Genomic DNA, 26,868 nt, shown 5'->3' on the forward strand with positions numbered 1-26,868 from the left:
TCATTTGTATTAGCTGTTCCTTTAGTCCTTTCCATATCTTGAAACAATTCACCAATCAATTATGTCAAAATTACTGCACAATATGTATTAGTTCATAACTGAACTAGAGACTTTAGCACCCCAGGTCTGGGGTATAATTTTCTAAAGCCCTTTGGTCTGGTGAGATTATCTAAGAAGCCTTTTCAGTACTGCAAGATCCATTAAAATTGTTTTGAAAGGCCAATGTTAGCTTGAGAGCTGTGTAGGTCACAGTCCCGTTATTTAGAGAGAATGTGCTGTTTGTGTCTCTTAAGAACAGTGGCTCCTTATATCTGGTTATAATGACCATACATGCAATAAGCACTGGTATCTATGGGGACCAGTGTAAATGACCCTAGTCCACTCACTGCCACAGTACACCTAAATGTGACCCACAATTAACCTTTACCACATATACTTAATATAATTAATCCTAACAGCTTTAGAGCACCCACCAAAGTTATGCTTACATCACAGTGCCATCCACCACAGTTAAAGGGATACTCAAGTTAAAATAAACGTGTATGATTCAGATAGAGGATGTAGTTTTAAGACACTTTCCAATTTACTTCCATTGTCATATATTGTGCAATCGTGTTATATTACACACTTTCTGGGGAACAAGATCCTACTGAGCATGTGCACAAGCTCACGGGGTATACGTATACTAGACTGTGATTGGCTGATGTCTGTCACATGATACAGGGGGCTGGAAAATGGAAGAAAACATTTATTTGTCAAAGTTAATGTGCTGTTTATTTAAAATTCATAGTAGGTGTTATTGCATTGTCTTTTTATTGTGCACTTGTAATTATGCAATTCTAATGCACTGAGTAGTCCTTTAACAATAGCTGCAATATAATCCACCACAACGGAAGACTAATTACACTGGACTCCTACTTTTAACCCTGTACCAGTAATCTTTCTTATCTCCTAGCAACCAGAAGATCTCCCAGAGAAACCTTCCTTTTAACTGAAGTGGTTTCCCAACACAAATTCCCCAGAATAATCACCCCAGAAACACACAAGAAATGTACTCTTTCACTGCAAGACTCCCCAAAAAAAGTAATAGCTACACTGCAAATCTCAGCAAGCGCGCATCTTTTCTGCAAGCTAATTCAGACAGACAGACTTCACTACTACAAGACAATACAGACACCCTCCTTCCTACAGCTGCACTGCAAATCTCAGCAAGCGCCCAGCTTTTCTGCAAGGTAACTCAGACAGACATACTTCACTACTACAAGACAATACAGACACCCTCTTTCCTACAGCTGCACTGCAAATCTCAGCAAGCGCCCAGCTTTTCTGCAAGGTAACTCAGACAGACATACTTCACTACTACAAGACAATACACACACCCTCCTTCCTACAGCTGCACTGCAAATCTCAGCAAGCGCCCAGCTTTTCTGCAAGGTAACTCAGACAGACATACTTCACTACTACAAGACAATACAGACACCCTCTTTCCTACAGCTGCACTGCAAATCTCAGCAAGCGCCCAGCTTTTCTGCAAGGTAACTCAGACAGACATACTTCACTACTACAAGACAATACAGACACCCTCCTTCCTACAGCTGCACTGCAAATCTCAGCAAGCGCGCATCTTTTCTGCAAGCTAATTCAGACAGACAGACTTCACTACTACAAGACAATACAGACCCCCTCCTTCCTACAGCTGCACTGCAAATCTCAGCAAGCGCCCAGCTTTTCTGCAAGGTAACTCAGACAGACATACTTCACTACTACAAGACAATACAGACACCCTCCTTCCTACAGCTGCACTGCAAATCTCAGCAAGCGCCCAGCTTTTCTGCAAGGTAACTCAGACAGACATACTTCACTACTACAAGACAATACAGACACCCTCTTTCCTACAGCTGCACTGCAAATCTCAGCAAGCGCGTATCCTTTCTGCAAGCTAATTCAGACAGACAGACTTCACTACTACAAGACAATACAGACACCCTCCTTCCTACAGCTGCACTGCAAATCTCAGCAAGCGCGCATCTTTTCTGCAAGCTAATTCAGACAGACAGACTTCACTACTACAAGACAATACAGACACCCTCCTTCCTACAGCTGCACTGCAAATCTCAGCAGTTGCCCATCTTTTTCTGCAAGGTAACCTTACTGACTCCTGTCTGCAATCAAGAATTGTGTGAACATGCTTTCCACAGTATCGCCCATGTATGGTATGTGTTTTCTGACGAAACGCTCAAACTTATTTCGTTGTGGATTGTATACTTCCAGCAGGATAATGCACCATGTCACAAACATGTCTTGACTATGACAATGAGTTCACTGTACTCCAATGGCCTCCACAGACACCAGATCTTAATCAAATAGAGCTCCTTTGGGATGTGGTGGAACGGGAGATTCACATCATGGATGTGCATCCGACAAATCTGTAACGGCTGCGTGATGCTATCATGTCAATATGGCTCAAAATGTCTGAGGAATGTTTCCAACACATTGTTTAATCTATGCCACAAAGATATAAGGCAGTTCTGAAGGCAAAAGGGGGTCCAATCCAGTACTAACAAATTTGTACCTAATACAGTGGCTGGTGAGTGTATATTAACTAGCAAAGCTCTATACTAGTTACTGAGGTGGATCACTGTAGTTATAAAGGGATGGACATGTTCAGCAACAATTAGCTAAGTTTACATTTTTCTCTGCATGCAGGGTTTTTGTACTGAGAGTGTATTATAGTGCTCCTTGTATTCCCCCTTTCATAAAACCTTTAGCATGTATCAAATACACAGCTTGTTCTCTCAATGCTATAAGTCTAGGTTGCAGAGGTTCAAAAGTGACCTTCTTTGAGAGATTCTCATATTCAAATTAAAAGTAAAATGAGGTTATATACTAAATGCAGGGGCGAAACTACAAACGTTGACCTGCCACTGATATCATGTGAGTGTGACATGATGCTTCACTAGTGTCTCTGACTACAGGGGTTAGTCTTTCTGTTTTACCCATTGGTTTATGTGTATGTGTGTGTGTATGTATGTGACTGTGTGTGTATTTATGTATGTGTGTGTGTTTTTGTGTATGTATGTGACTGTGTGTGTGTATTTATGCATGTGTGTGCGTGTGTGTATGTATCTGACTGTGTGTATTTATGCATGTATGTGCGTGTGTGTGTGTGTATGTGACTGTGTGTGTATTTATGCATGTATGTGCGTGTGTGTGTGTGTATGTATGTGACTGTGTGTATTTATGCATGTATGTACGTGTGTGTGTGTATGTATGTATGTATGTATGTGACTGTGTGTATTTATGCATGTATGTGTGTGTGTGTATGGTGTGTGTATGTATGTGACTGTGTGTGTATTTATGCATGTGTGTGTGTTTGTGTGTATGTATGTGACTGTGTGTGTATTTATGCATGTATGTGCGTGTGTGTGTGTGTATGTGACTGTGTGTGTTTGTGTGCATGTATGTGACTGTGTGTGTATTTATGCATGTGTGTGCGTGTGTGTGTGTATGTGACTGTGTGTGTATTTATGCATGTGTGTGTGTTTGTGTGTATGTATGTATGTGACTGTGTGTGTATTTATGCATGTGTGTGTGTTTGTGTGTATGTATGTGACTGTGTGTGTATTTATGCATGTGTATGTATGTGACTGTGTGTATTTATGCATGTATGTGCGTGTGTGTGTGTGTGTGTATGTGACTGTGTGTGTATTTATGCATGTATGTGCGTGTGTGTGTATGTATGTGACTGTGTGTATTTATGCATGTATGTACGTGTGTGTGTATGTATGTATGTATGTGACTGTGTGTATTTATGCATGTATGTACGTGTGTGTGTGTGTGTGTATGTATGTATGTATGTGACTGTGTGTATTTATGCATGTATGTGTGTGTGTGTGTGTGTGTGTGTATATGTTTGTGGAACCAGCAAATTACAGACCTTGTTACTACAGCATGGGGGGAGGGGGTAAACAGTGTCAATATACAGTACCACTATATACAGTATGGGGGGGCTGAACTATGTCACAGACTACTGTGGTAACGTTATAAAGTACTGGGATGGGTAGGGTCAGGTCAGCCATCTCACCGGCAGATTACAGACTGTGTCACTGACTCACTATATACAGTACTGGTGGGTTAAACAGTGTCACTATACAGTAATAGGGGTCAGACCATCTCACAGACTGTGGGCACAGGGTACCTCCTTTTGCAGACATGTAATCTGATTCAATTTTTGTTTCTGTGTTAAATGTTTAAAAAAAAAAAAAAAAAAGAGATGAATCAAATTCACTTTTTTTGTTGGGGGGGGGGGGCTTCTTAGATTCTTGCACCTGGGCCCTGTGGTTTCTAGTTACGCCTCTGACTAAATGCACTGATATGCTTTGTTTTACATGACTGCTGTTCATGATATATGTTATGTTAATTTTTGTGATGCATGTCACAGATGCAATGACACTTACGTACCTTTTGAAGTCTATTTTTGTTTAATGTGCATTTCGTTTCTGTAAGACTGTTTCTCTGCCTCAATAAAAATAAATACAATAAAAAAATATATACCTTCAACTTGATATGCAGCAGTTGATGCTCCCCAGGCAAATGAGTCTGGAAACAGGAAGTTGTCCATTTAGATAGAAGCAGTCAGAGATAAATTACCAGAAGAATATAAATAAACAGGTGGAATTTCCTCTTGGTTTATGAACCCAAGATGCCAATAATTTATGGAATCTGTTTTAAAAAAAAAAAAAAAATCTTAATATTAGTTTCAAACAATCTGGTGAAAGGATAAAGTATACAAATTAACAAATATATTGATTTACAAATAAAAAAAAACTAAATTAAAAGTTTACACTAGATGGCAGTGTTGTAGTGTTTCATATTACAGAGAATATCTGCCTGCCAAAATAGTGTACGTGTACTGTCATTTTTTTTTATGAGAAAGTTTAGATTATTTGTGGTCCATGTACCTTACCTGAAATACAAAACAAAATTATTGTAATTTAAAAAAGACTAAATGAAGCTATTTAAATTGTGTAATCTACTTTAGAGGCAATGAAGAATACTTGCTTTATTGAAGTGTAATTTCTGCAATACTTACAGAGACAACACATTTGCCTGTTTCTTGTAAAATGAAGCCATTTCTATTGATGACAAATTTGCATAGGAGGCGCAGTTTTACTATGTTACAGAATTTTGACTAATGGCATTATATTTATAATATACTGGAAGGGGCTTTAGTTTTTAATCACATTATTATAAGTACATTTGGACATGCAAGGCTCCCATTCTAATCTATTAAAGTCTCCAGTGTAAAGATATTTAAACTCAGTTCTGGTGTTTATTGATTTAATTATGAGCTATTTCATTCCATTAGAAGCATGACCGATTGCATTCGTTAAGCCAGGGCTCGATTTACTCAGGTACCTGGGCATTAAAAGGGATATAAAACCCATTTTTTTTTTCCTTTCATGATTCAGATAGAGCATGCAATTTTAATCAACTTTCTAATTTACCCCTATTATAATTTTTTCTTTGTTCTCTTGGTATCTTTATTTGAAAAGCAGGGTTATAAGATTAGGAGCTTACATTCCTAAATGTAGCCACCAATAAGCAAGCGCTACCCCAGGTGCTGTACCAAAAATGAGTTGCCTCCTAAGCTTACATTCCTGCATTTTCAAATAAAGATACCAAGAGAACGAAGACAATTTGATAATAGGAGCAAATTAGAAAGTTGCTTAAAATTGCTTGTTCTATCAGAATCATGAAAGAAAACATTTGGGTTTTGGCCTCCTCCTGAACAACAGCCATCCACCACCGAGTTGAATGAGGCATATTTCTCAGTGCGCATACGAACTACTTTGAAACTACTTCATAAAGTAAACATTACTAGGCCTTCTGCTTGTGGTGAGCGGCGATTGTAGCAGATAACATAGAGCTCCTTTTAAGAACTTGCAATTGAAGCTTTGGAGCTCCTGTGGTTGCAGGTTCGCATGAGCAAGCCTGCAGCCAATAGTTAGAGGGACATGAAACCAAAAAAATTTCTTTCATGATTCAGATTGAGCATGTGGGTTTAAACAACTTTACAATTTAGTTCTATTAACAAATTTGCTTCATTCACTTTGCATTCTTTGTTCAAGGAGCAGCCGTGTACTACTGGTAGCTAGCTGAACACATCTGGTGAACCAATAAAAAGATGCATTTGAACAAATGAAAAGATGTGCATGGCTCAACAAAATATCTCACGTTCAGAAGTCATAGATTTGCAGACCGGGCTAGAGGGCAGGGTTGAAATAATTCCTGAGAGCCAGTGAACAATAAATGCACTGCTGCTTTGCAGTGTTGCTTCGTATTTGACTTCTCTTCAAACAGCAATTTGCTCTGGATGCACTGTGCTAAGGAAAATGTACACAGCCAGAGCATAGTGCTGTTTAAAAGAGGAGTATAATGTTCAGCAGTGCTGCAAAATGAAAGTGCTAACAGTTCCTGCATGTGTCATGTTTTTTCTGCAGACATGATGCACATCCTGCGATGACATCTCCGATCACAGAATTTCTGTCTTGGGGAGTGTGAGTAGGGTGTTTTTTCCCCACTTTTTTTGCTCAGTTGACTTCTTTGCAGGAAAAGGTTAACGCACGCCTGATATTCGCATGATGATTTTTATGTGCATCGGGTTAGCATGTGAGCGAAAACGTTTTAGTTTCAACTTGTAAACAAGCACTATTTCAAGATGCGTGTCAGAGGCATGTAAAGCAATGTATATTTTTCAATCAAAATAATGGTTTTAAAGGGATAGAAAATTCAAAATTGAAATGTGCATGGGTGCATTTCAGTATTAAATACAAGCATTTTGCAATATACTTGTCAGGGTGCCAGGAATCAGACTGAGACGAGAAGTGCAAACATAATCACACCTTTATTAATAATAAAAAATAATAAAAAGTCCACAAGTCAAACAAAAAGCCAGGTGTCAAAGCCAGAGCTGGTAGTCAGACGAGCCGAGTCAGGAGCCAAAGTGAATAGTCAGACGAGCCGAGTCAGGAGCTAAAGCGAGTAGTCAGGCGAGCCGGAATTAGGAACAAGGAGAACAGCAGAGTCAATAACAAGCCAGGGATAAGGAACCAGGAGGGACGTCAGACAGCCAGGTAATACACAGGAGCTGTAACTCACAAACAGGTCTGAGACAACCCAAAGGCAAAGCATACTGAACAGAGGCCCTTTAAATAATAAGTGATGACATCACAATTCTGAGACTGCAACCTGTCTCACACGGATAATGTACACCAGTATGGCCATAAGAGGGCGTGCAGTAAATGAGCAGCATCACACACTCTGCACCAGACTCAGCAACAGAGGTGAGTATAATGGCTGCCAGCAGCACATGGCAAACAAAGCAAGAAAAAAACCCTGACAGTACCCTCCCCTCAACGACCCCTCCCCCGCAGGAGGACAAAAGGCTTATTGGGGAAATGGGCATGGAAGGCACGGAGGAGGGCAGGAGCATGAACATCAGAGGAGGGAACCCATGAACGCTCCTCCGGACCGTAGCCTCTCCAGTGAACCAAATACTGTACGCGGCCCCTGGACATATGAGAGTCAATAATGCTGCTGACCTCATATTCTTCATGGTTGTCAACAGAGATAGGACGGGGACGAGGCAACACAGTGGTAAACCGATTACAAATCAATGGTTTCAAGAGGGAGACATGAAAAACATTGGAGTTGCGCATTGCAGGAGGAAGGTCAAGAGCACAGGCCCCAGAATTGACCCATCAGAGAATTTGAAAAGGACCAACATAATGGACATGTAATGCGAAAACCATGTGCACCAGTATTCCAAACACTTCACCTTCTCAGAACGTCAGCAGTGTATGACACAAATTAAGTGTACAATTCAAACCACTGCTTGAATACTGAGCTTGAATACTGATGCAAGAGCCCCCTCATAGCATATGTGCATATGCCAGGAAAAATCCCAATAACTCTTACTAGAAGCATTTTTGCTAATGGAAGTATATTGCAAAAACAAAATGTATGCTTACCTGATAAATTAATTTCTTTCGAGGTGGTGAGAGTCCACACGTCTATTACTTATGGGATTCAACTCTTGGTCACCAGAAGCGGCAAAGATTCCCAAAAACTACAAACTTCAAAAATCCCTCCCACCTCTCTGATAAGCCAAATCTTACATATAGCAAAGTAAGGAAAAGTAGAAAGGTAGGAAAGCACAGGGCAGGAAAAACAAGGTGCAAAACTAGAACTGCTGCCAGAAAAAAAAAGAACAGAATTAATAAATGAAGAAATTTGGCAGGTTTTCTTTTGTAAAATGATGAGAGTCCACAAGTCCATTACTTCTGGGAACAAATACACAAGCTGGAGTCCACAAGTAATTTGGGTGGGATAAAAAAATTACTGAACAAGGGAAACACCTAATTTCCAGACACTGTTGCTCCAAAAAAACATCACAACAGTAGATTTTAGTAAAGTTATGTAAGGGTGACCATGTTACTGCCTTGCAAATCTAGTCTACAGAATTCGAATTTAAGTGGAAACTGATCTGGAAGGGTGAGCAGTAATGCACCCTGGGGGGGACTTTCCCACCTCCAAGTAAGCCTTGTGAAGTAAAAGCTTTAACCAAGAAACGACTGTAGCCTTCTGGCCTTTTTGTGGAACTGAGAAATGCATGAACAAATTAGAGGATTGCCGAAAATCCTTTGTAGCCTGAAGATTAAAATTCAGGGCTCTAACTGCATCCAAATTATGTAGAAGTCCTTTTTTAGAATTCTTAGAATTAAGACAAAGAAACTACCTTTGGCAAAAATATATATATCAAATTTAGTTCTTAAAACAGCTTTATCTTGATGGGAAAAAAACAGATAAGGAAGCTCACAGTAAAGAGCAGACAATTCAGAAACGCTTCTGGCTAAAGAAATCGCTAAGAGACAGAAGCTTAATAACTGGTCTTAACTTGACTAAAGCCGGAATAAAACTCTAAATATCAGGAAGTTTAGCATTTTTCTTATGGTATAAAACCGCAAGAGTTAAAATATGACCCTTCAATGAGCTAGCATATAAGCCCTTTTTAAAACCCTTTTGTAAGAACTGTATAATTCTTGGAATCCTAAAATAATCCCAATTAAACCGTGATTTAAACATAAGGAAACAAAAATTTTTCCATACTTTGTGATAGATATTGCTTTTTACAGGTTCCTAGCATGGATTAAGGCATTTACAACAGCATCTGAAAAACCTTGCAGTTTCAAAATTGTGCGTTAAATCTTAAAGCAATCAAGCCGAGAGATTTGAGATCTTGATGATAAAATGCACTCTGAGATAATAGGTCTTGAAGAAGAGGAGGAGATCATGGAGGAAAGTTGGACATGTGTACTAAATCTGTGAACCAAGTTCTGTGAGGCCAAGCTGAAGCAATCAGAATTACCGACTATTGGAGGAAAAATGTATGCCAGACGAAAATGCTGCTAAAGCATCTACAAATTACACCTGCAGATCCCTGAACTCTGATCATACAAACTGTCACACCACAGAGTAGAAGCAATACTAACAGCTGGACTGAAGAAGAACCCCACTTGTTGAAAAGCCTTGATTGTCAGACTTAGGTCTTTAGACCCTACTTGGAGGAGGCATAGCTGTAAACATTTCAGAGACAGTAGAGCACACAAAATCTTTAAAACTTAGAGCAAAGTCTGACAAACTCCCTTGTTAATGGCATATAGAGGGAGGACAGGCTCTTTTAAAGGCAAGAGAAGCATTAGATTGATTGGCAAATTAACAAGGTAATACACCACAGTATGTATTCTGAATATTATGCAGAATAACAAAAATTCAGTGATTTATACATAAAAAGAGGAGAAATAAAAGAACCTCATAGTGAAATGGCAGGGCTTAACAAAGGTTTTTGTCAGTAAAAACATAATTTATGTAAGAACTTACCTGATAAATTCATTTCTTTCATATTAACAAGAGTCCATGAGCTAGTGACGTATGGGATATACATTCCTACCAGGAGGGGCAAAGTTTCCCAAACCTTAAAATGCCTATAAATACACCCCTCACCACACCCACAAATCAGTTTAACGAATAGCCAAGAAGTGGGGTGATAAGAAAAAAAGTGCGAAGCATATAAAATAAGGAATTGGAATAATTGTGCTTTATACAAAAAAATCATAACCACCACAAAAAAGGGTGGGCCTCATGGACTCTTGTTAATATGAAAGAAATGAATTTATCAGGTAAGTTCTTACATAAATTATGTTTTCTTTCATGTAATTAACAAGAGTCCATGAGCTAGTGACGTATGGGATAATGACTACCCAAGATGTGGATCTTTCCACACAAGAGTCACTAGAGAGGGAGGGATAAAATAAAGACAGCCAATTCCTGCTGAAAATAATCCACACCCAAATAAAGTTTAACAAAAAACATAAGCAGAAGATTCAAACTGAAACCGCTGCCTGAAGAACTTTTCTACCAAAAACTGCTTCAGAAGAAGAAAATACATCAAAATGGTAGAATTTAGTAAAAGTATGCAAAGAGGACCAAGTTGCTGCTTTGCAGATCTGGTCAACCGAAGCTTCATTCCTAAACGCCCAGGAAGTAGATACTGACCTAGTAGAATGAGCTGTAATTCTCTGAGGCGGAATTTTACCCGACTCAACATAGGCAAGATGAATTAAAGATTTCAACCAAGATGCCAAAGAAATGGCAGAAGCTTTCTGGCCTTTCCTAGAACCGAAAAAGATAACAAATAGACTAGAAGTCTTACAGAAAGATTTCGTAGCTTCAACATAATATTTCAAAGCTCTAACAACATTCAAAGAATGCAACGATTTCTCCTTAGAATTCTTAGGATTAGGACATAATGAAGGAACCACAATTTCTCTACTAATGTTGTTGGAATTCACAACTTTAGGTAAAAATTCAAAAGAAGTTCGCAACACCGCCCTATCCTGATGAAGAATCAGAAAAGGAGACTCACAAGAAAGAGCAGATAAATCAGAAACTCTTCTGGCAGAAGAGACGGCCAATAAGGAACAAAACTCTCCAAGAAAGTAATTTAATATCCAATGAATGCATAGGTTCAAATGGAGGAGCTTGAAGAGCCCCCAGAACCAAATTCAAACTCCAAGGAGGAGAAATTGACTCAATGACAGGCTTTATACGAACCAAAGCTTGTACAAAACAATGAATATCAGGAAGAATAGCAATCTTTCTGTGAAAAAGAACAGAAAGAGCAGAGATTTGACCTTTCAAGGAACTTGCGGACAAACCCTTATCCAAACCATCCTGAAGAAATTGTAATATTCTCGGTATTCTAAAAGAATGCCAAGAAAAATGATGAGAAAGACATCAAGAAATATAAGTCTTCCAGACTCTATAATATATCTCTCTGGATACAGATTTACGAGCCTGTAACATAGTATTAATCACAGAGTCAGAGAAACCTCTTTGACCAAGAATCAAGCGTTCAATCTCCATACCTTTAAATTTAAGGATTTCAGATCCTGATGGAAAAAAGGACCTTGAGACAAAAGGTCTGGTCTTAACGGAAGAGTCCACGGTTGGCAAGAGGCCATCCGGACAAGATCCGCATACCAAAACCTGTGAGGCCATGCCGGAGCTACCAGCAGAACAAACGAGCATTCCTTCAGAATCTTGGAGATTACTCATGGAAGAAGAACTAGAGGCGGAAAGATATAGGCAGGATGATACTTCCAAGGAAGTGAAAATGCATCCACTGCCTCCGCCTGAGGATCCCGGGATCTGGACAGATACCTGGGAAGTTTCTTGTTTAGATGAAAAGCCATCAGATCTATTTCTGGAAGTTCCCACATTTGAACAATCTGAAGAAATACCTCTGGGTGAAGAGACCATTCGCCCGGATGCAACGTTTGGCGACTGAGATAATCCGCTTTCCAATTGTCCATACCTGGGATAGAAACCGCAGAGATTAGACAGGAGCTGGATTCCGCCCAAACCAAAATTCGAGATACTTCTTTCATAGCCAGAGGACTGTGAGTCCCTCCTTGATGATTGATGTATGCCACAGTTGTGACATTGTCTTATCTGAAAACAATGAACAACTCTCTCTTCAGAAGAGGCCAAGACTGAAGAGCTCTGAAAATTGCACGGAGTTCCAAAATATTGATCGGAAATCTCACCTCCTGAGATTCCCAAACCCCTTGTGCCGTCAGATACCCCCACACAGCTCCCCAACCTGTAAGACTTGTATCTGTTGAGATTATAGTCCAGGTCGGAAGAACAAAGAAGCCCCCTGAACTAAACGATGGTGATCTGTCCACCATGTCAGAGAGTGTCGTAAAATCGGTTTAAAGATATTAATTGAGATATCTTTGAGTAATCCCTGCACCATTGGTTCAGCATACAGAGCTGAAGAGGTCGCATGTGAAAACGAGCAAAGGAGATCGCATCTGATGCGGCAGTCCTAAGACCCAACATTTCCATGCATAAGGCTACCAAAGGGAATGATTGTGACTGAAGGTTTTGACAAGCTGATATCAATGTTAAACTTCTCTTGTCTGACAAGGACAGAGTCATAGACACTGAATTTATCTAGAAACCTAAAAAGGTTACCCTTGTCTGAGGAATCAATGAACTGAATGGTAAATTGATCCTCCAACCATGAACTTGAAGAAACAACACAAGTCGATTCGTATGAGATTCTTCGAAAATGAGAAGACTGAGCAAGTACCAAGATATCGTCCAAATAAGGAAATACCAAAACCCTATTCTCTGATTACAGAAAGAAGGGCACCGAGAACCTTTGAAAAAAATTCTTGGAACTGAGGCTAGGCCAAACAGTAGAGCCACAAAACTGGTAATGCTTGTCTAAAAAGAGAATCTCAGACACTAAAAGTGATCTGGATGAATCGGAATATGCAGATACACATCCTGTAAATCTATTGTAGACATATAATGCCCTTGCTAAACAAAAGGCAGGATAGTCCTACAGCAACCATCTTGAATGTTGGTATCCTAACATAACGATTCAATAATGATAGATCCAGAACTGGTCTGAAGGAATTGACCTTCTTTGGTACAATGAAGAGATAAAATAAAACCCCAGCCCCTGTTCCAGAACTGGAACTGGCATAAATACTCCAGCCAACTCTAGATCTGAAACACATTTCTGAAATGCTGAGCCTTGCTGTGTCAACTGGGACACGGGAAAGAAAAGAATCTCTTAGCAGGAGGCCTTAACTTGAAGCCAATTCTGTACCTTTCTGAAACAATGTTTCTGAAACCAGAGATTAAGAACGGAATTGATCCAAATTTCTTTGAAGAAAACGTAATCTGCCCCATACCAGCTGAGCTGGAATAAGGGCCGCACCTTCATAGGTACTTAGGAGCTGACTATAGGTTTCTATAAGGCTTGGATATATTCCAAACTGGAAATAGTTTCCAAACTGATACCGCTCCTGAGGATGAAGGATCAGGCTTTTGTTCCTTGTTGTGAGGAAAGGAACGAAATGATTATTTACCCTGGAAAGAAAGGGAAAGCAAAGTTGACTTAGAAGACATGTCAGCATTCCAAGTTTAAACCATAAAGCTTTTCTAGCTAAAATAGCTAGAGACATATACCTGACATCAACTCTAATGATATCAAAAGATGGTATCACCAATAAAATAATTAACATGTTATAGAATAATAATAATGCTATAAAATTATGATCTGTTACTTGTTGCGCTAAAGCTTCTAACCAAAAAGTTGAAGCTGCAGCAACATCCGCTAAAAATATAGCAGGTCTAAGAAGATTACCTGAACATAAGTAAGCTTTTCTTAGAAAAGATTCAATTTTCCTATCTAAAGGATCCTTAAATGAAGTACTATCTGCCATAGGAATAGTAGTACATTAGCAGGAGTAGAGACAGCCCCATAACCTTAGGGATTTTTGTCCCAAAAAACTCTAATCTGTCAGATGGCACAGGATATAATTTGCTTAAACGTCTAGAAGGAGTAAATAAATTACCCAAATTATTCCATTCCCTGGAAATTACTTCAGAAATAGCATCAGGGAGATAAAACACTTCTGGAATAACTACAGGAGATTTAAAAACCTTATTTAAACGTTTACATTTAGTATCAAGAGGACCAGAATCCTCTATTTCTAATGCAAATAACACTTCTTTAAGTAAAGAACGAATAAATTCCATCTTGAACAAATACAAAGATTTATCAGCATCAACCTCTGAGACAGAAACATCTGAACCAGAAGAACCATTATCAGTATCAGAATGATGATGTTCATTTAAAAATTCATCTGAAAAAAAGAGAAGTTTTAAAAGACTTTTATGTATACTATAACAGACATAGCCTTCTTAATGGATTTAAAAAAAAAAAAAAATCTCTTATGTTATCAGGAACACTCTGAAAATTAGATGTTGACGGACAGCAACAGGTAATGTAATAGTACTAAAGGAAATTTTATCTGCATTAATAAGTTTGACATGACATGCAATACAAATAACAGCTGGAGAAACAGATACCAAAAGTTTATAGCAGACTTAGCTTGGTAGCTCCAGCACTGTGCAGTGATTTTCCTGTAGTATCTTCTGACTCAGTTGCAACGTGGAACATCTTGCAATATGTAAAAGAAAAAAACAACATATAAAGCAAAATTGATCAAATTCCTTAAATGACAGTTTCAGGAATGGGAAAAAAATGCCAGTGAACAAGCTTCTAGCAACCAGAAGCAATAAATAATGAGACTTAAATAATGTGGAGACAAAAATGACGCCACATCCGGAACGCCGACATCTTTGACGCAAAATAACGTCAAAAAATGACGCAACTTCCGGCGACACGTATGACGCCGGAAACGGAAAATAATTTTTGCGCCAAAAAAGTCCGCGCCAAGAATGACGCAATAAAATGAAGCATTTTCAGCCCCCGCGAGCCTAACAGCCCACAGGGAAAAAAGTAAAATTTTTGAGGTAAGAAAAAATATGATAATTCAATGCATAATCCCAAATATGAAACTGACTGTCTGGAAATAAGGAAAGTTGAACATTCTGAGTCAAGGCAAATAAATGTTTGAATACATATATTTAGAACTTTATAAATAAAGTGCCCAACCATAGCTTAGAGTGTCACAGAAAATAAGACTTACTTACCCCAGGACACTCATCTACATGTTTGTAGAAAGCCAAACCAGTACTGAAACGAGAATCAGTAGAGGAAATGGTAAATATAAGAGTATATCGTCGATCTGAAAAGGGAGGTAAGAGATGAATCTCTACGACCGATAACAGAGAACCTTATGAAATAGACCCCGTAGAAGGAGATCACTGCATTCAATAGGCAATACTCTCTTCACATCCCTCTGACATTCACTGCACGCTGAGAGGAAAACCGGGCTCCAACTTGCTGCGGAGCGCATATCAACGTAGAATCTAGCACAAACTTACTTCACCACCTCCCTTGGAGGCAAAGTTTGTAAAACTGATTTGTGGGTGTGGTGAGGGGTGTATTTATAGGCATTTTAAGGTTTGGGAAACTTTGCCCCTCCTGGTAGGAATGTATATCCCATACGTCACTAGCTCATGGACTCTTGTTAATTACATGAAAGAAAAATAAATTTTTCAGCATAAATTAACACTACTGGAATATTTTGAAATTTTGCCCCCTCAACAATAAGTAAAGAAATACCAGCAACGCAGAAGATGATCCAAATAGAGCCAATCTTTTCCTCCGAAGTTATCGCGCTCACAGTAAAGGCGCACTTATAGCACAGGAACATTTTTAACCACTGCGCAGCCAAAATATTCCAGACAAGTAATAAAATTATACTAGCCAAAAGCACACTACATTTCATTGGCAGCATGCTGGAGAAAAGTATTTGCATAACAAGGCCGACACGCACTATAGATATACATAGAAATAAGACTTGGAACAGTGTGCTGGAGAAAATGACTGCATAACAAATCAGGCACCCGCTATTTAAACAGAAAAAAATAGGAGCGTGCCTGCATCGCGCTTGGATTAAAGAATAAAAGCCCATTCTCAATAAACAAGCAACATGAAAAAAACATAAAAGTGCCAATCTGTAAAAGCACCATAAAGTTCCTCGGCATATGGTCGTGTCCCCATAACTGTCTGATAAAGTTGTCTCTTGGCTATAATGTAATGTGTAGCAAACTTTACCTACTAATAGCCGGTGGGCAATGTGAGTACAAATGTGAATACAGAGAGTGCAGAATTATTAGGCAAGTTGTATTTTTGAGGATTAATTTTATTATTGAACAACAACCATGTTCTCAATGAACCCAAAAAAAATCATTAATATCAAAGCTGAATAGTTTTGGAAGTAGTTTTTAGTTTGTTTTTAGTTATAGCTATTTTAGGGGGATATCTGTGTGTGCAGGTGACTATTACTGTGCATAATTATTAGGCAACTTAACAAAAAACAAATATATACCCATTTCAATTATTTATTTTTACCAGTGAAACCAATATAACATCTCAACATTCACAAATATACATTTCTGACATTCAAAAACAAAACAAAAACAAATCAGTGACCAATATAGCCACCTTTCTTTGCAAGGACATTCAAAAGCCTGCCATCCATGGATTCTGTCAGTGTTTTGATCTGTTCACCCTCAACATTGCGTGCAGCAGCAACCACAGCCTCCCAGACACTGTTCAGAGAGGTGTACTGTTTCCCCTCCTTGTAAATCTCACATTTGATGATGGAACACAGGTTCTCAATGGGGTTCAGATCAGGTGAACAAGGAGGCCATGTCATTAGATTTTCTTCTTTTATACCCTTTCTTGCCAGCCACGCTGTGGAGTACTTGGACGCGTGTGATGGAGCATTGTCCTGCATGAAAATCATGTTTTTCTTGAAGGATGCAGACTTCTTCCTGTACCACTGCTTGAAGAAGGTGTCTTCCAGAAACTGGCAGTAAGACTGGGAGTTGAGCTTGACTCCATCCTCAACCCGAAAAGGCCCCACAAGCTCATCTTTGATGATACCAGCCCAAACCAGTACTCCACCTCCACCTTGCTGGCGTCTGAGTCGGACTGGAGCTCTCTGCCCTTTACCAATCCAGCCACGGGCCCATCCATCTGGCCCATCAAGACTCACTCTCATTTCATCAGTCCATAAAACCTTAGAAAAATCAGTCTTGAGATATTTCTTGGCCCAGTCTTGACGTTTCAGCTTGTGTGTCTTGTTCAGTGGTGGTCGTCTTTCAGCCTTTCTTACCTTGGCCATGTCTCTGAGTATTGCACACCTTGTGCTTTTGGGCACTCCAGTGATGTTGCAGCTCTGAAATATGGCCAAACTGGTGGCAAGTGGCATCTTGGCAGCTGCACGCTTGACTTTTCTCAGTTCATGGACAGTTATTTTGCGCCTTGGTTTTTCCACACGCTTCTTGCGACCCTGTTAACTATTTTGAATGAAACGCTTGATTGTTCGATGATCACGCTTCAGAAGCTTTGCAATTTTAAGAGTGCTGCATCCCTCTGCAAGATATCTCACTATTTTTTACTTTTCTGAGCCTGTCAAGTCCTTCTTGACAGGCTCAAAATATATATATATATTTAAAAAAAGAAAGAATAAATACTTCAATACTTCAAAATACTTCAATAAAAGTTTACAGACGTAGCCGCTTTAATCAAACATGCCCAAATATAGCAAATAACTGGCAATAATTTAAGTTGTTATGATACAAAAAAGACAATTAAAACAAACCCTCACAAGAAAACCTAACATAAAACAGATACTCAATTCTGTTTGTTTTCTATCCCCAAAGAACTCTCTTGTTCTGATGGCTGATATTTTTCATAATTATGATTTGTATTTCAGTATTAGACTAATCGCACTTGAATTATTTTTCATGTAATAAGTCAATGCTCTGCCAGTAATGTTTTCTTGAAAATAAACAGACTCTCTGAGGATCCTGGCACCGTTTACCAGTTTTATGTAAAGTGTATATTTATTCCTTCTAATAATTCTTTCTACAACAGTAGAGCAATCAGAACAATCATAAAGTAAAGCTCTTTTACCTCATTTCCAGAGTGAGCTTAATGAATCATACAGGTATATTTATGCATATATTTATGTACATGTAGCCCAACGCTATTTGCAAAAAACATTTTGTGTAACTCTTTCAAGAAATTTATGCAGACCAAATGCCTGTCATTTCAGTCTGTAGCTTCATGATAAAGGCACATTTCTATGTTTAATAGTTATATTTTATTTTTATTTTGCACTCATCAATTCTATCTATAGCATACGGGGAATATGGAAGTAGTTCCCTATGTCTGTGCCAGATTACAAGTAGAGCATTATTTAACACTCCCGCTCGAGCGTTAACTGCGTTAGAAATTTTTTGAGTGCATTTGTTAGGCTCGTATTATGAGTTAAAAGTAAACCGTTTTTGCTCACGCGCTAACCAGATGAGAGCAAAAAGACAAAATTAGAACATAGCACGCACGATAACCTATTCCCCATAGAAGTCAATGGAGCAAAAAAAGTGTAAAAATAAACTACCACCCAACTTGTGTGCAAATCCTGATCCCATATTTTCATGTTACACCAGCAATACTTGGCTAAGCGCCACCAAGAAAGGGTGTTTTAGGTGTAGTGGATGCACCACCTGTGGTGGTCTAACTCAGAGTATCTTCTTTGTACACCCATAGACGAACAGGAGGTTCTATATTAGACACAGGGTGACTTGCACTAAGTTTGTTATTTATCTGCTACACTGTCCGTGAGGCAGATTTTATGTGGACAAGGCCCAGGATGGTCTCAGAACTAGAATGGCCAACGACCGGTCTGCCATCCGTAGTACCATCAAAAATGGAGAATCTGAGCAGCCGGTGGCTTGGCACTTTTTGAGGAATGGCCATAGTGTCTCTGATCTGAGATATATTATAATAGTAGGAGCAAAGAACTTAAACTGGCACTACACTATACAGTTAGTAAGAGAAAGAACCCAACTAAGGATTCTGGTGCTACCCCTTAATACAATGATACTAGGAAATTGTAGAGACAGAAAGGTCAGGGGTTTACACAGCACTCATTCTTACTTACAGGTGTAACATATAAAATCAATCATACTTTAATATATATAGTTAAAAATCAGGATCAACATCCCTGAAAATATCAGAAAATAACCCACTACCACGGCATTTGTAAAGTGTTGCACCCAGTGTGAGGCGTTCTCTGTATGGTTGGTCAATATGTGTGCACAGGTAACCTGCACTTTGATTGGGCATAGTACGTAAGCAAGCTGCTTCTGTCAAACTGACAGTCTGTCCAAATTATCACATGTTTCTGTCATTAAATATTGCTCATTAAATCAGATTACGACTCATAATGGGTAGAATTCTTGGATTTGCTGTATACATTGTTTACTAAGTAATATTCAAAAATCCTCTTTATCGAGTACAAATACATCGTAACGTTTATCACTTGGGTGCAAAATATCTAGACGTATTATATGTTCACTCAACAAGGTTAAGTAACTCCTCAAACTTGTACATGTATAAATTCTCCAATAGAGATGCAAACCTAAATTTTAGCCTAAGTAATAATACATCATGTCATACAATAACTTACCAATATATGTTTCTGTGAAACTGTATAATATTATAGAAAGTTATTTAGACATGGTGTAATAGTGTGGATTGGTATAAAAGAATATGGGAGAAATGAAGGCAAATTGGTTATAACTTATTATAAGTCAGAAATGCTCCTAAATACAGACTATTTTCAACTTTACAGACCTTAAGAGTATATTAGGTCTGGCTTCAAATTACCCATTTTTATCGCTATGGTGAGAATAAATATAAACACGTTCACACATCAAATATTATCGATGTCCACTGTATTGTACTTGCAATCATGCAGTGTGTTTCATACATTTACATCTCACCTACCACAATATAGTTACAGGCTAAATTACTAACAGAGTGCACAAAAGAATAACTTGCATACTGCTTCTGACAGTCTGTCTCAGTTATAGTGTGATTCTGTCAACTCATAATAGATTGGATTCATAGATTGGCTGTATACATTGTTTATTAGATATTATTAAACAATCCTCTTTCTCGAGTACGAACACCTAGACATATTTAATGTTTCCTCTGCGATATTAAGCAATTTCTCAACCTTGTATATGTATAAAACAATTTCTCCGATATATAAGGGTACCAGGATTTAAGCCTTAGTAACAATACATCATGTCATTTAGTAACTTACTTATATATGTCTTAATGAAACTATTTATTGTTATCGAAAGTTACATTGATATGATGTGATGGTGTAGATTGGTATAAAGGAATCTGGGAGAAAAGAGGGAAAATTGGTTGTAACTTATTGTAAATAAGAAAAAGCCCTGTATAGGGAGAAACGCGTTGATGTAAGTTGCAACCCACAGACATTATATATCCACTTTGTAGTTGAAGCTACAGTATCTACTGAATTGTTTGAAAGAATTGGGACGCTTGTGAACTCTGGTTGAAAAGATTGGAGCAATCATCTAAAAAGCCAGCACGATCCAACAAGCCAGCACGACCTAACTTCATATTGGTGCTTATTTGTGCACTAAGAACTGCCAACTTGGTCTGCAGCGAGGTCACTGACCTTTTCTAATTGGAAATATTGTTTACTTATTCCACACCTGCATTCTCCACACACCGTCTTTAAAGAGTACCCTGCATGCTTTTAGGCACTAAAGAGCGGATACTCTGTTTTGTGGAGTACGGCAGCAATATTCTCAAGCTGATCGGAGAAGAACCAATCAAATTGCTTATCCAGGACGGCGCCCATAAAAGTGACGTCATCCCGCTACAGCTGTAATTTCACTCACAGAGGCAATCGAGTTACACACCGCCTGGGGGTAAGCCTGCTGTTTGTGCTCGCAAACTAATTCCTTATCCGGATTTACTATTCACATTGTTTGAAGAAAAAGACAATCTTTGACTGTTTTTTACCCCTCCTCTTTTCCTCTAATGTGGTGGCAACCTTTTTTCCTAAACAAACGGAGACATCCGTTTTTAGCTAATGTTAGATATCTATAGAAACTGATTTTAGTATTTGTTTTTACATGTTTTTTATTAAACCTTGGCATAGCCATTATTTATTTACATATACGATTGGACATTGATTAATTGCCTTTATTTCTATTACTTTGAGTATCACGGTTTAGATAATTTTTTCTGCACCTCATTATATCTCGACACTGCCACATTTTATCTTATTGTTTGGATACTTCTAGACACATTTGTGTTTATTTATACGCTGTTTCACATAAATTTATAGGACTTTTTATTGCTTCATCCACCTTTAGCTGTAGCGCTCCTGTTCATTAAGATTTGTATTTACTGTTTAACCTATGATAGGGACTCCTAGGTGTCTCAGGAGTTTGGTGGCCCCACTCTGCGCTCATTATATACTCTTTTTGGTTGATATTTAAAATTAACTTGTGGAAGCTGTAGTATTATGAGAGAGTAACAGCACAGCGCATACCTGGAAAGCGTGGGAAGAAACAGCAGTTACATCTGGAACAGTCTCTTCCCAGTGCCTGTCAGCAGCAGTGAGTATATTCACAGACTGCTGGATTGTTGTATTATTAGGGGAAATTGTAGCACTGTGTGCAGAAGAACAGGGTGCTGCTTAACCCCTTAGTGACCAGGCCACTTTTCAATTTGTTGACCATCTGGGACCAAGGCTATTTTTGCATTTCTGCGATGTTTGTGTTTAACTGTTATTTTCCTCTTACTCATTTACTGTACCCACACATATTATATACCGTTTTTCTCGCCATTAAATGGACTTTCTAAAGATACCATTATTTTCATCATATCTTATAATTTACTATAAAAAAATTATAAAATATTAGGAAAAAATGAAAAAAACACACTTTTTCTAACTTTGAGCCCCAAAATCTCTAACACATCTACAACCACCATAAAATACCCATGCTAAACAGTTTCTAAATTTTGTCTTGAGTTTAGAAATACCCAATGTTTACATGTTCTTTGCTTTTTTTGCAAGTTATAGGGCAATAAGTACAAGTAGCACTTTGCTATTTCAAAACCATGTTTTTTCAAAATTGGCGATAGTTACATTGTAACACCAATATCTGTCAGGAATCCCTGAATAACCCTTCAAATGTATATATTGTTTAAAAGAAGACAACCTAAGGTATTAAACTTAGGGTATTTTGACTTTTTTCATGCAACCATTTTACCACCAATCTATGCCAAAGTTTGGGGGGGGGGAAAAAATTAGATTTTTTGACAAATAGCAATTTAAGAATACATTTACTGATAAAATGGTAAGGGTTACTGCCAAATAACACCCTAATATGTCTTCAGTAGCATCTCCTGGGTACAGTGATACCACCCATGTATAGGTGTGTCGGGTTCTCTGTGGGCTAAAAGCCCTTATTTTTAGAGAGCGCATTCCAGTTTTTCAACTTGGAATTTTCACATCGGACATCATGCACCCATGTTCTATTTGGGACATTTCTGAAGCTGGCCAATGGAATTTACCCCCATCAAACCATATATTTTTGAAAAGTAGACACCCTAGGGTATTTCAAATGCTGGTATTTTAACACTTTCCATGCACTAATTCAACCACTAGTCTTTGTCAAACTTTTGGGTAGTCATTTTTTGGTGTTATTTTTCACACACATTGTACTTTAGGCATGTATTTTCGATTCCTGTTATGTGTTACTGCCAAAAACCACCTCAATATGTGTTTAACAATATCTCCTGAGTACAGTGATACCACCTATGTATAGGTGTGTCGGGTTCTCTGGGGGCTAAATGGCCTTATTTTTAGGTAGCGCATTCCAGTTTTTCAACTTGGAATTTTCACATCGGTCATCATGCACCCATGTCCTATTTGGGACATTTCTGAAGCTGGCCAATGGAATTTACCCCCATTAAACCATATATTTTTGAAAAGTAGACACCCTAGGGTTTTTCAAATGCTGATATTTTAACACTTTCCATGCACTAATTAAACCACCAGTCTTTGTCAAACTTTTGGGTAGTCATTTTTTTGTGTTATTTTTCACACACATTGTACTTTAGGCATGGATTTTCAGTTCCTGTTATGTGTTACTGCCAAAAACCACCTCAATATGTGTTCAACAACATCTCCTGAGTACAGTGATACCACTTATGTATAGGTGTGTCGGGTTCTCTGGGGGCTAAATGGCCTTATTTTTAGGTAGCGCATTCCAGTTTTTCAACTTGGAATTTTCACATCGGTCATCATGCACCCATGTCCTATTTGGGACATTTCTGAAGCTGGCCAATGGAATTTACCCCCATCAAACCATATATTTTTGAAAAGTAGACACCCTAGGGTTTTTTAAATGCTGATATTTTAACACTTTCCATGCACTAATTCAACCACCAGTCTTTGTCAAACTTTTGGGTAGTCATTTTTTTGTGTTATTTTTCACACACATTGTACTTTAGGCATGGATTTTCAGTTCCTGTTATGTGTTACTGCCAAAAACCACCTCAATATGTGTTCAACAACATCTCCTGAGTACAGTGATACCACCTATGTATAGGTGTGTCGGGTTCTCTGGGGGCTAAATGGCCTTATTTTTAGGTAGCGCATTCCAGTTTTTCAACTTGGAATTTTCACATCAGTCATCATGCACCCATGTCCTATTTGGGACATTTCTGAAGCTGGCCAATGGAATTTACCCCCATCAAACCATATATTTTTGAAAAGTAGACACCCTAGGGTTTTTCAAATGCTGATATTTTAACACTTTCCATGCACTAATTCAACCACCAGTCTTTGTCAAACTTTTGGGTAGTCATTTTTTTGTGTTATTTTTCACACACATTGTACTTTAGGCATGGATTTTCAGTTCCTGTTATGTGTTACTGCCAAAAAACACCTCAATATGTCTTCAACAACCTCTCCTGAGTACAGTGATACCACCCATGTATAGGTGTGTTGGGTTCTCTGGGGGCTAAAAGGCCTTATTTTTAGGAAGCCCATTCCATTTTTTCCACTTTGAATTTTCACATCCCATGCACCCATGTCCTATTTAAGACATTTCTGAAGCCGGCCAATGTAATTTACCTCAATCAAACCATATATTTTTGAAAAGTAGACTTCCTAGGGTTTTTCAAATGCTGATATTTTAACACTTTCCATGCACTAATTCAACCACCAGTCTTTGTCAAACTTTTGGGTAGTCATTTTTTTGTGTTATTTTTCACACACATTGTACTTTAGGCATGGATTTTCAGTTCCTGTTATGTGTTACTGCCAAAAACCACCTCAATATGTGTTCAACAACATCTCCTGAGTACAGTGATACCACCTATGTATAGGTGTGTCGGGTTCTCTGGGGGCTAAATGGCCTTATTTTTAGGTAGCGCATTCCAGTTTTTCAACTTGGAATTTTCACATCGGTCATCATGCACCCATGTCCTATTTGGGACATTTCTGAAGCTGGCCAATGGAATTTACCCCCATCAAACCATATATTTTTGAAAAGTAGACACCCTAGAGTTTTTCAAATGCTGATATTTTAACACTTTCCATGCACTAATTCAACCACCAGTCTTTGTCAAACTTTTGGGTAGTCATTTTTTTGTGTTATTTTTCACACACATTGTACTTTAGGCATGGATTTTCAGTTCCTGTTATCTGTTACTGCCAAAAACCACCTCAATATGTGTTCAACAACATCTCCTGAGTACAGTGATACCACCTATGTATAGGTGTGTCGGGTTCTCTGGGGGCTAAATGGCCTTATTTTTAGGTAGCGCATTCCAGTTTTTCAACTTGGAATTTTCACATCAGTCATCATGCACCCATGTCCTATTTGGGACATTTCTGAAGCTGGCCAATGGAATTTACCCCCATCAAACCATATATTTTTGAAAAGTAGACACCCTAGGGTTTTTCAAATGCTGATATTTTAACACTTTCCATGCACTAATTCAACCACCAGTCTTTGTCAAACTTTTGGGTAGTCATTTTTTTGTGTTATTTTTCACACACATTGTACTTTAGGCATGGATTTTCAGTTCCTGTTATGTGTTACTGCCAAAAAACACCTCAATATGTGTTCAACAACCTCTCCTGAGTACAGTGATACCACCCATGTATAGGTGTGTTGGGTTCTCTGGGGACTAAAAGGCCTTATTTTTAGGAAGCCCATTCCATTTTTTCCACTTTGAATTTTCACATCCCATGCACCCATGTCCTATTTAAGACATTTCTGAAGCTGGCCAATGGAATTTACCCCCATCAAACCATATATTTTTGAAAAGTAGACACCCTAGAGTTTTTCAAATGCTGATATTTTAACACTTTCCATGCACTAATTCAACCACCAGTCTTTGTCAAACCTTTGGGTAGTCATTTTTTTGTGTTATTTTTCACACACATTGTACTTTAGGCATGGATTTTCAGTTCCTGTTATGTGTTACTGCCAAAAACCACCTCAATATGTGTTCAACAACATCTCCTGAGTACAGTGATACCACCTATGTATAGGTGTGTCGGGTTCTCTGGGGGCTAAATGGCCTTATTTTTAGGTAGCGCATTCCAGTTTTTCAACTTGGAATTTTCACATCAGTCATCATGCACCCATGTCCTATTTGGGACATTTCTGAAGCTGGCCAATGGAATTTACCCCCATCAAACCATATATTTTTGAAAAGTAGACACCCTAGGGTTTTTCAAATGCTGATATTTTAACACTTTCCATGCACTAATTCAACCACCAGTCTTTGTCAAACTTTTGGGTAGTCATTTTTTTGTGTTATTTTTCACACACATTGTACTTTAGGCATGGATTTTCAGTTCCTGTTATGTGTTACTGCCAAAAAACACCTCAATATGTCTTCAACAACCTCTCCTGAGTACAGTGATACCACCCATGTATAGGTGTGTTGGGTTCTCTGGGGGCTAAAAGGCCTTATTTTTAGGAAGCCCATTCCATTTTTTCCACTTTGAATTTTCACATCCCATGCACCCATGTCCTATTTAAGACATTTCTGAAGCCGGCCAATGTAATTTACCTCAATCAAACCATATATTTTTGAAAAGTAGACTTCCTAGGGTTTTTCAAATGCTGATATTTTAACACTTTCCATGCACTAATTCAACCACCAGTCTTTGTCAAACTTTTGGGTAGTCATTTTTTTGTGTTATTTTTCACACACATTGTACTTTAGGCATGGATTTTCAGTTCCAGTTATGTGTTACTGCCAAAAACCACCTCAATATGTGTTCAACAACATCTCCTGAGTACAGTGATACCACCTATGTATAGGTGTGTCGGGTTCTCTGGGGGCTAAATGGCCTTATTTTTAGGTAGCGCATTCCAGTTTTTCAACTTGGAATTTCCACATCGGTCATCATGCACCCATGTCCTATTTGGGACATTTCTGAAGCTGGCCAATGGAATTTACCCCCATCAAACCATATATTTTTGAAAAGTAGACACCCTAGAGTTTTTCAAATGCTGAAATTTTAACACTTTCCATGCACTAATTCAACCACCAGTCTTTGTCAAACTTTTGGGTAGTCATTTTTTTGTGTTATTCTTCACACACATTGTACTTTAGGCATGGATTTTCAGTTCCTGTTATCTGTTACTGCCAAAAACCACCTCAATATGTGTTCAACAACATCTCCTGAGTACAGTGATACCACCTATGTATAGGTGTGTCGGGTTCTCTGGGGGCTAAATGGCCTTATTTTTAGGTAGCGCATTCCAGTTTTTCAACTTGGAATTTTCACATCAGTCATCATGCACCCATGTCCTATTTGGGACATTTCTGAAGCTGGCCAATGGAATTTACCCCCATCAAACCATATATTT

The 26,868-nt window shown here is 38.4% G+C and overlaps 1 protein-coding gene across 1 annotated transcript in view; it reads right to left on the minus strand.

The window, feature by feature from the left end:
- Positions 1-26,868, minus strand: part of LOC128650275 (cytosolic beta-glucosidase) — a 269,269-nt gene that overhangs the window by 220,919 nt on the left and 21,482 nt on the right. The window contains exon 2 of the mRNA XM_053704095.1: positions 4,555-4,722. Within this exon, the coding sequence (XP_053560070.1) occupies positions 4,555-4,621 (67 nt within the window). The 5' untranslated portion in view covers positions 4,622-4,722. The remainder of the gene's footprint in view (positions 1-4,554; positions 4,723-26,868) is intronic.

The sequence above is a fragment of the Bombina bombina genome, chromosome 2, assembly GCF_027579735.1.
Source record: "Bombina bombina isolate aBomBom1 chromosome 2, aBomBom1.pri, whole genome shotgun sequence".
NCBI lineage: Eukaryota > Metazoa > Chordata > Amphibia > Anura > Bombinatoridae > Bombina > Bombina bombina.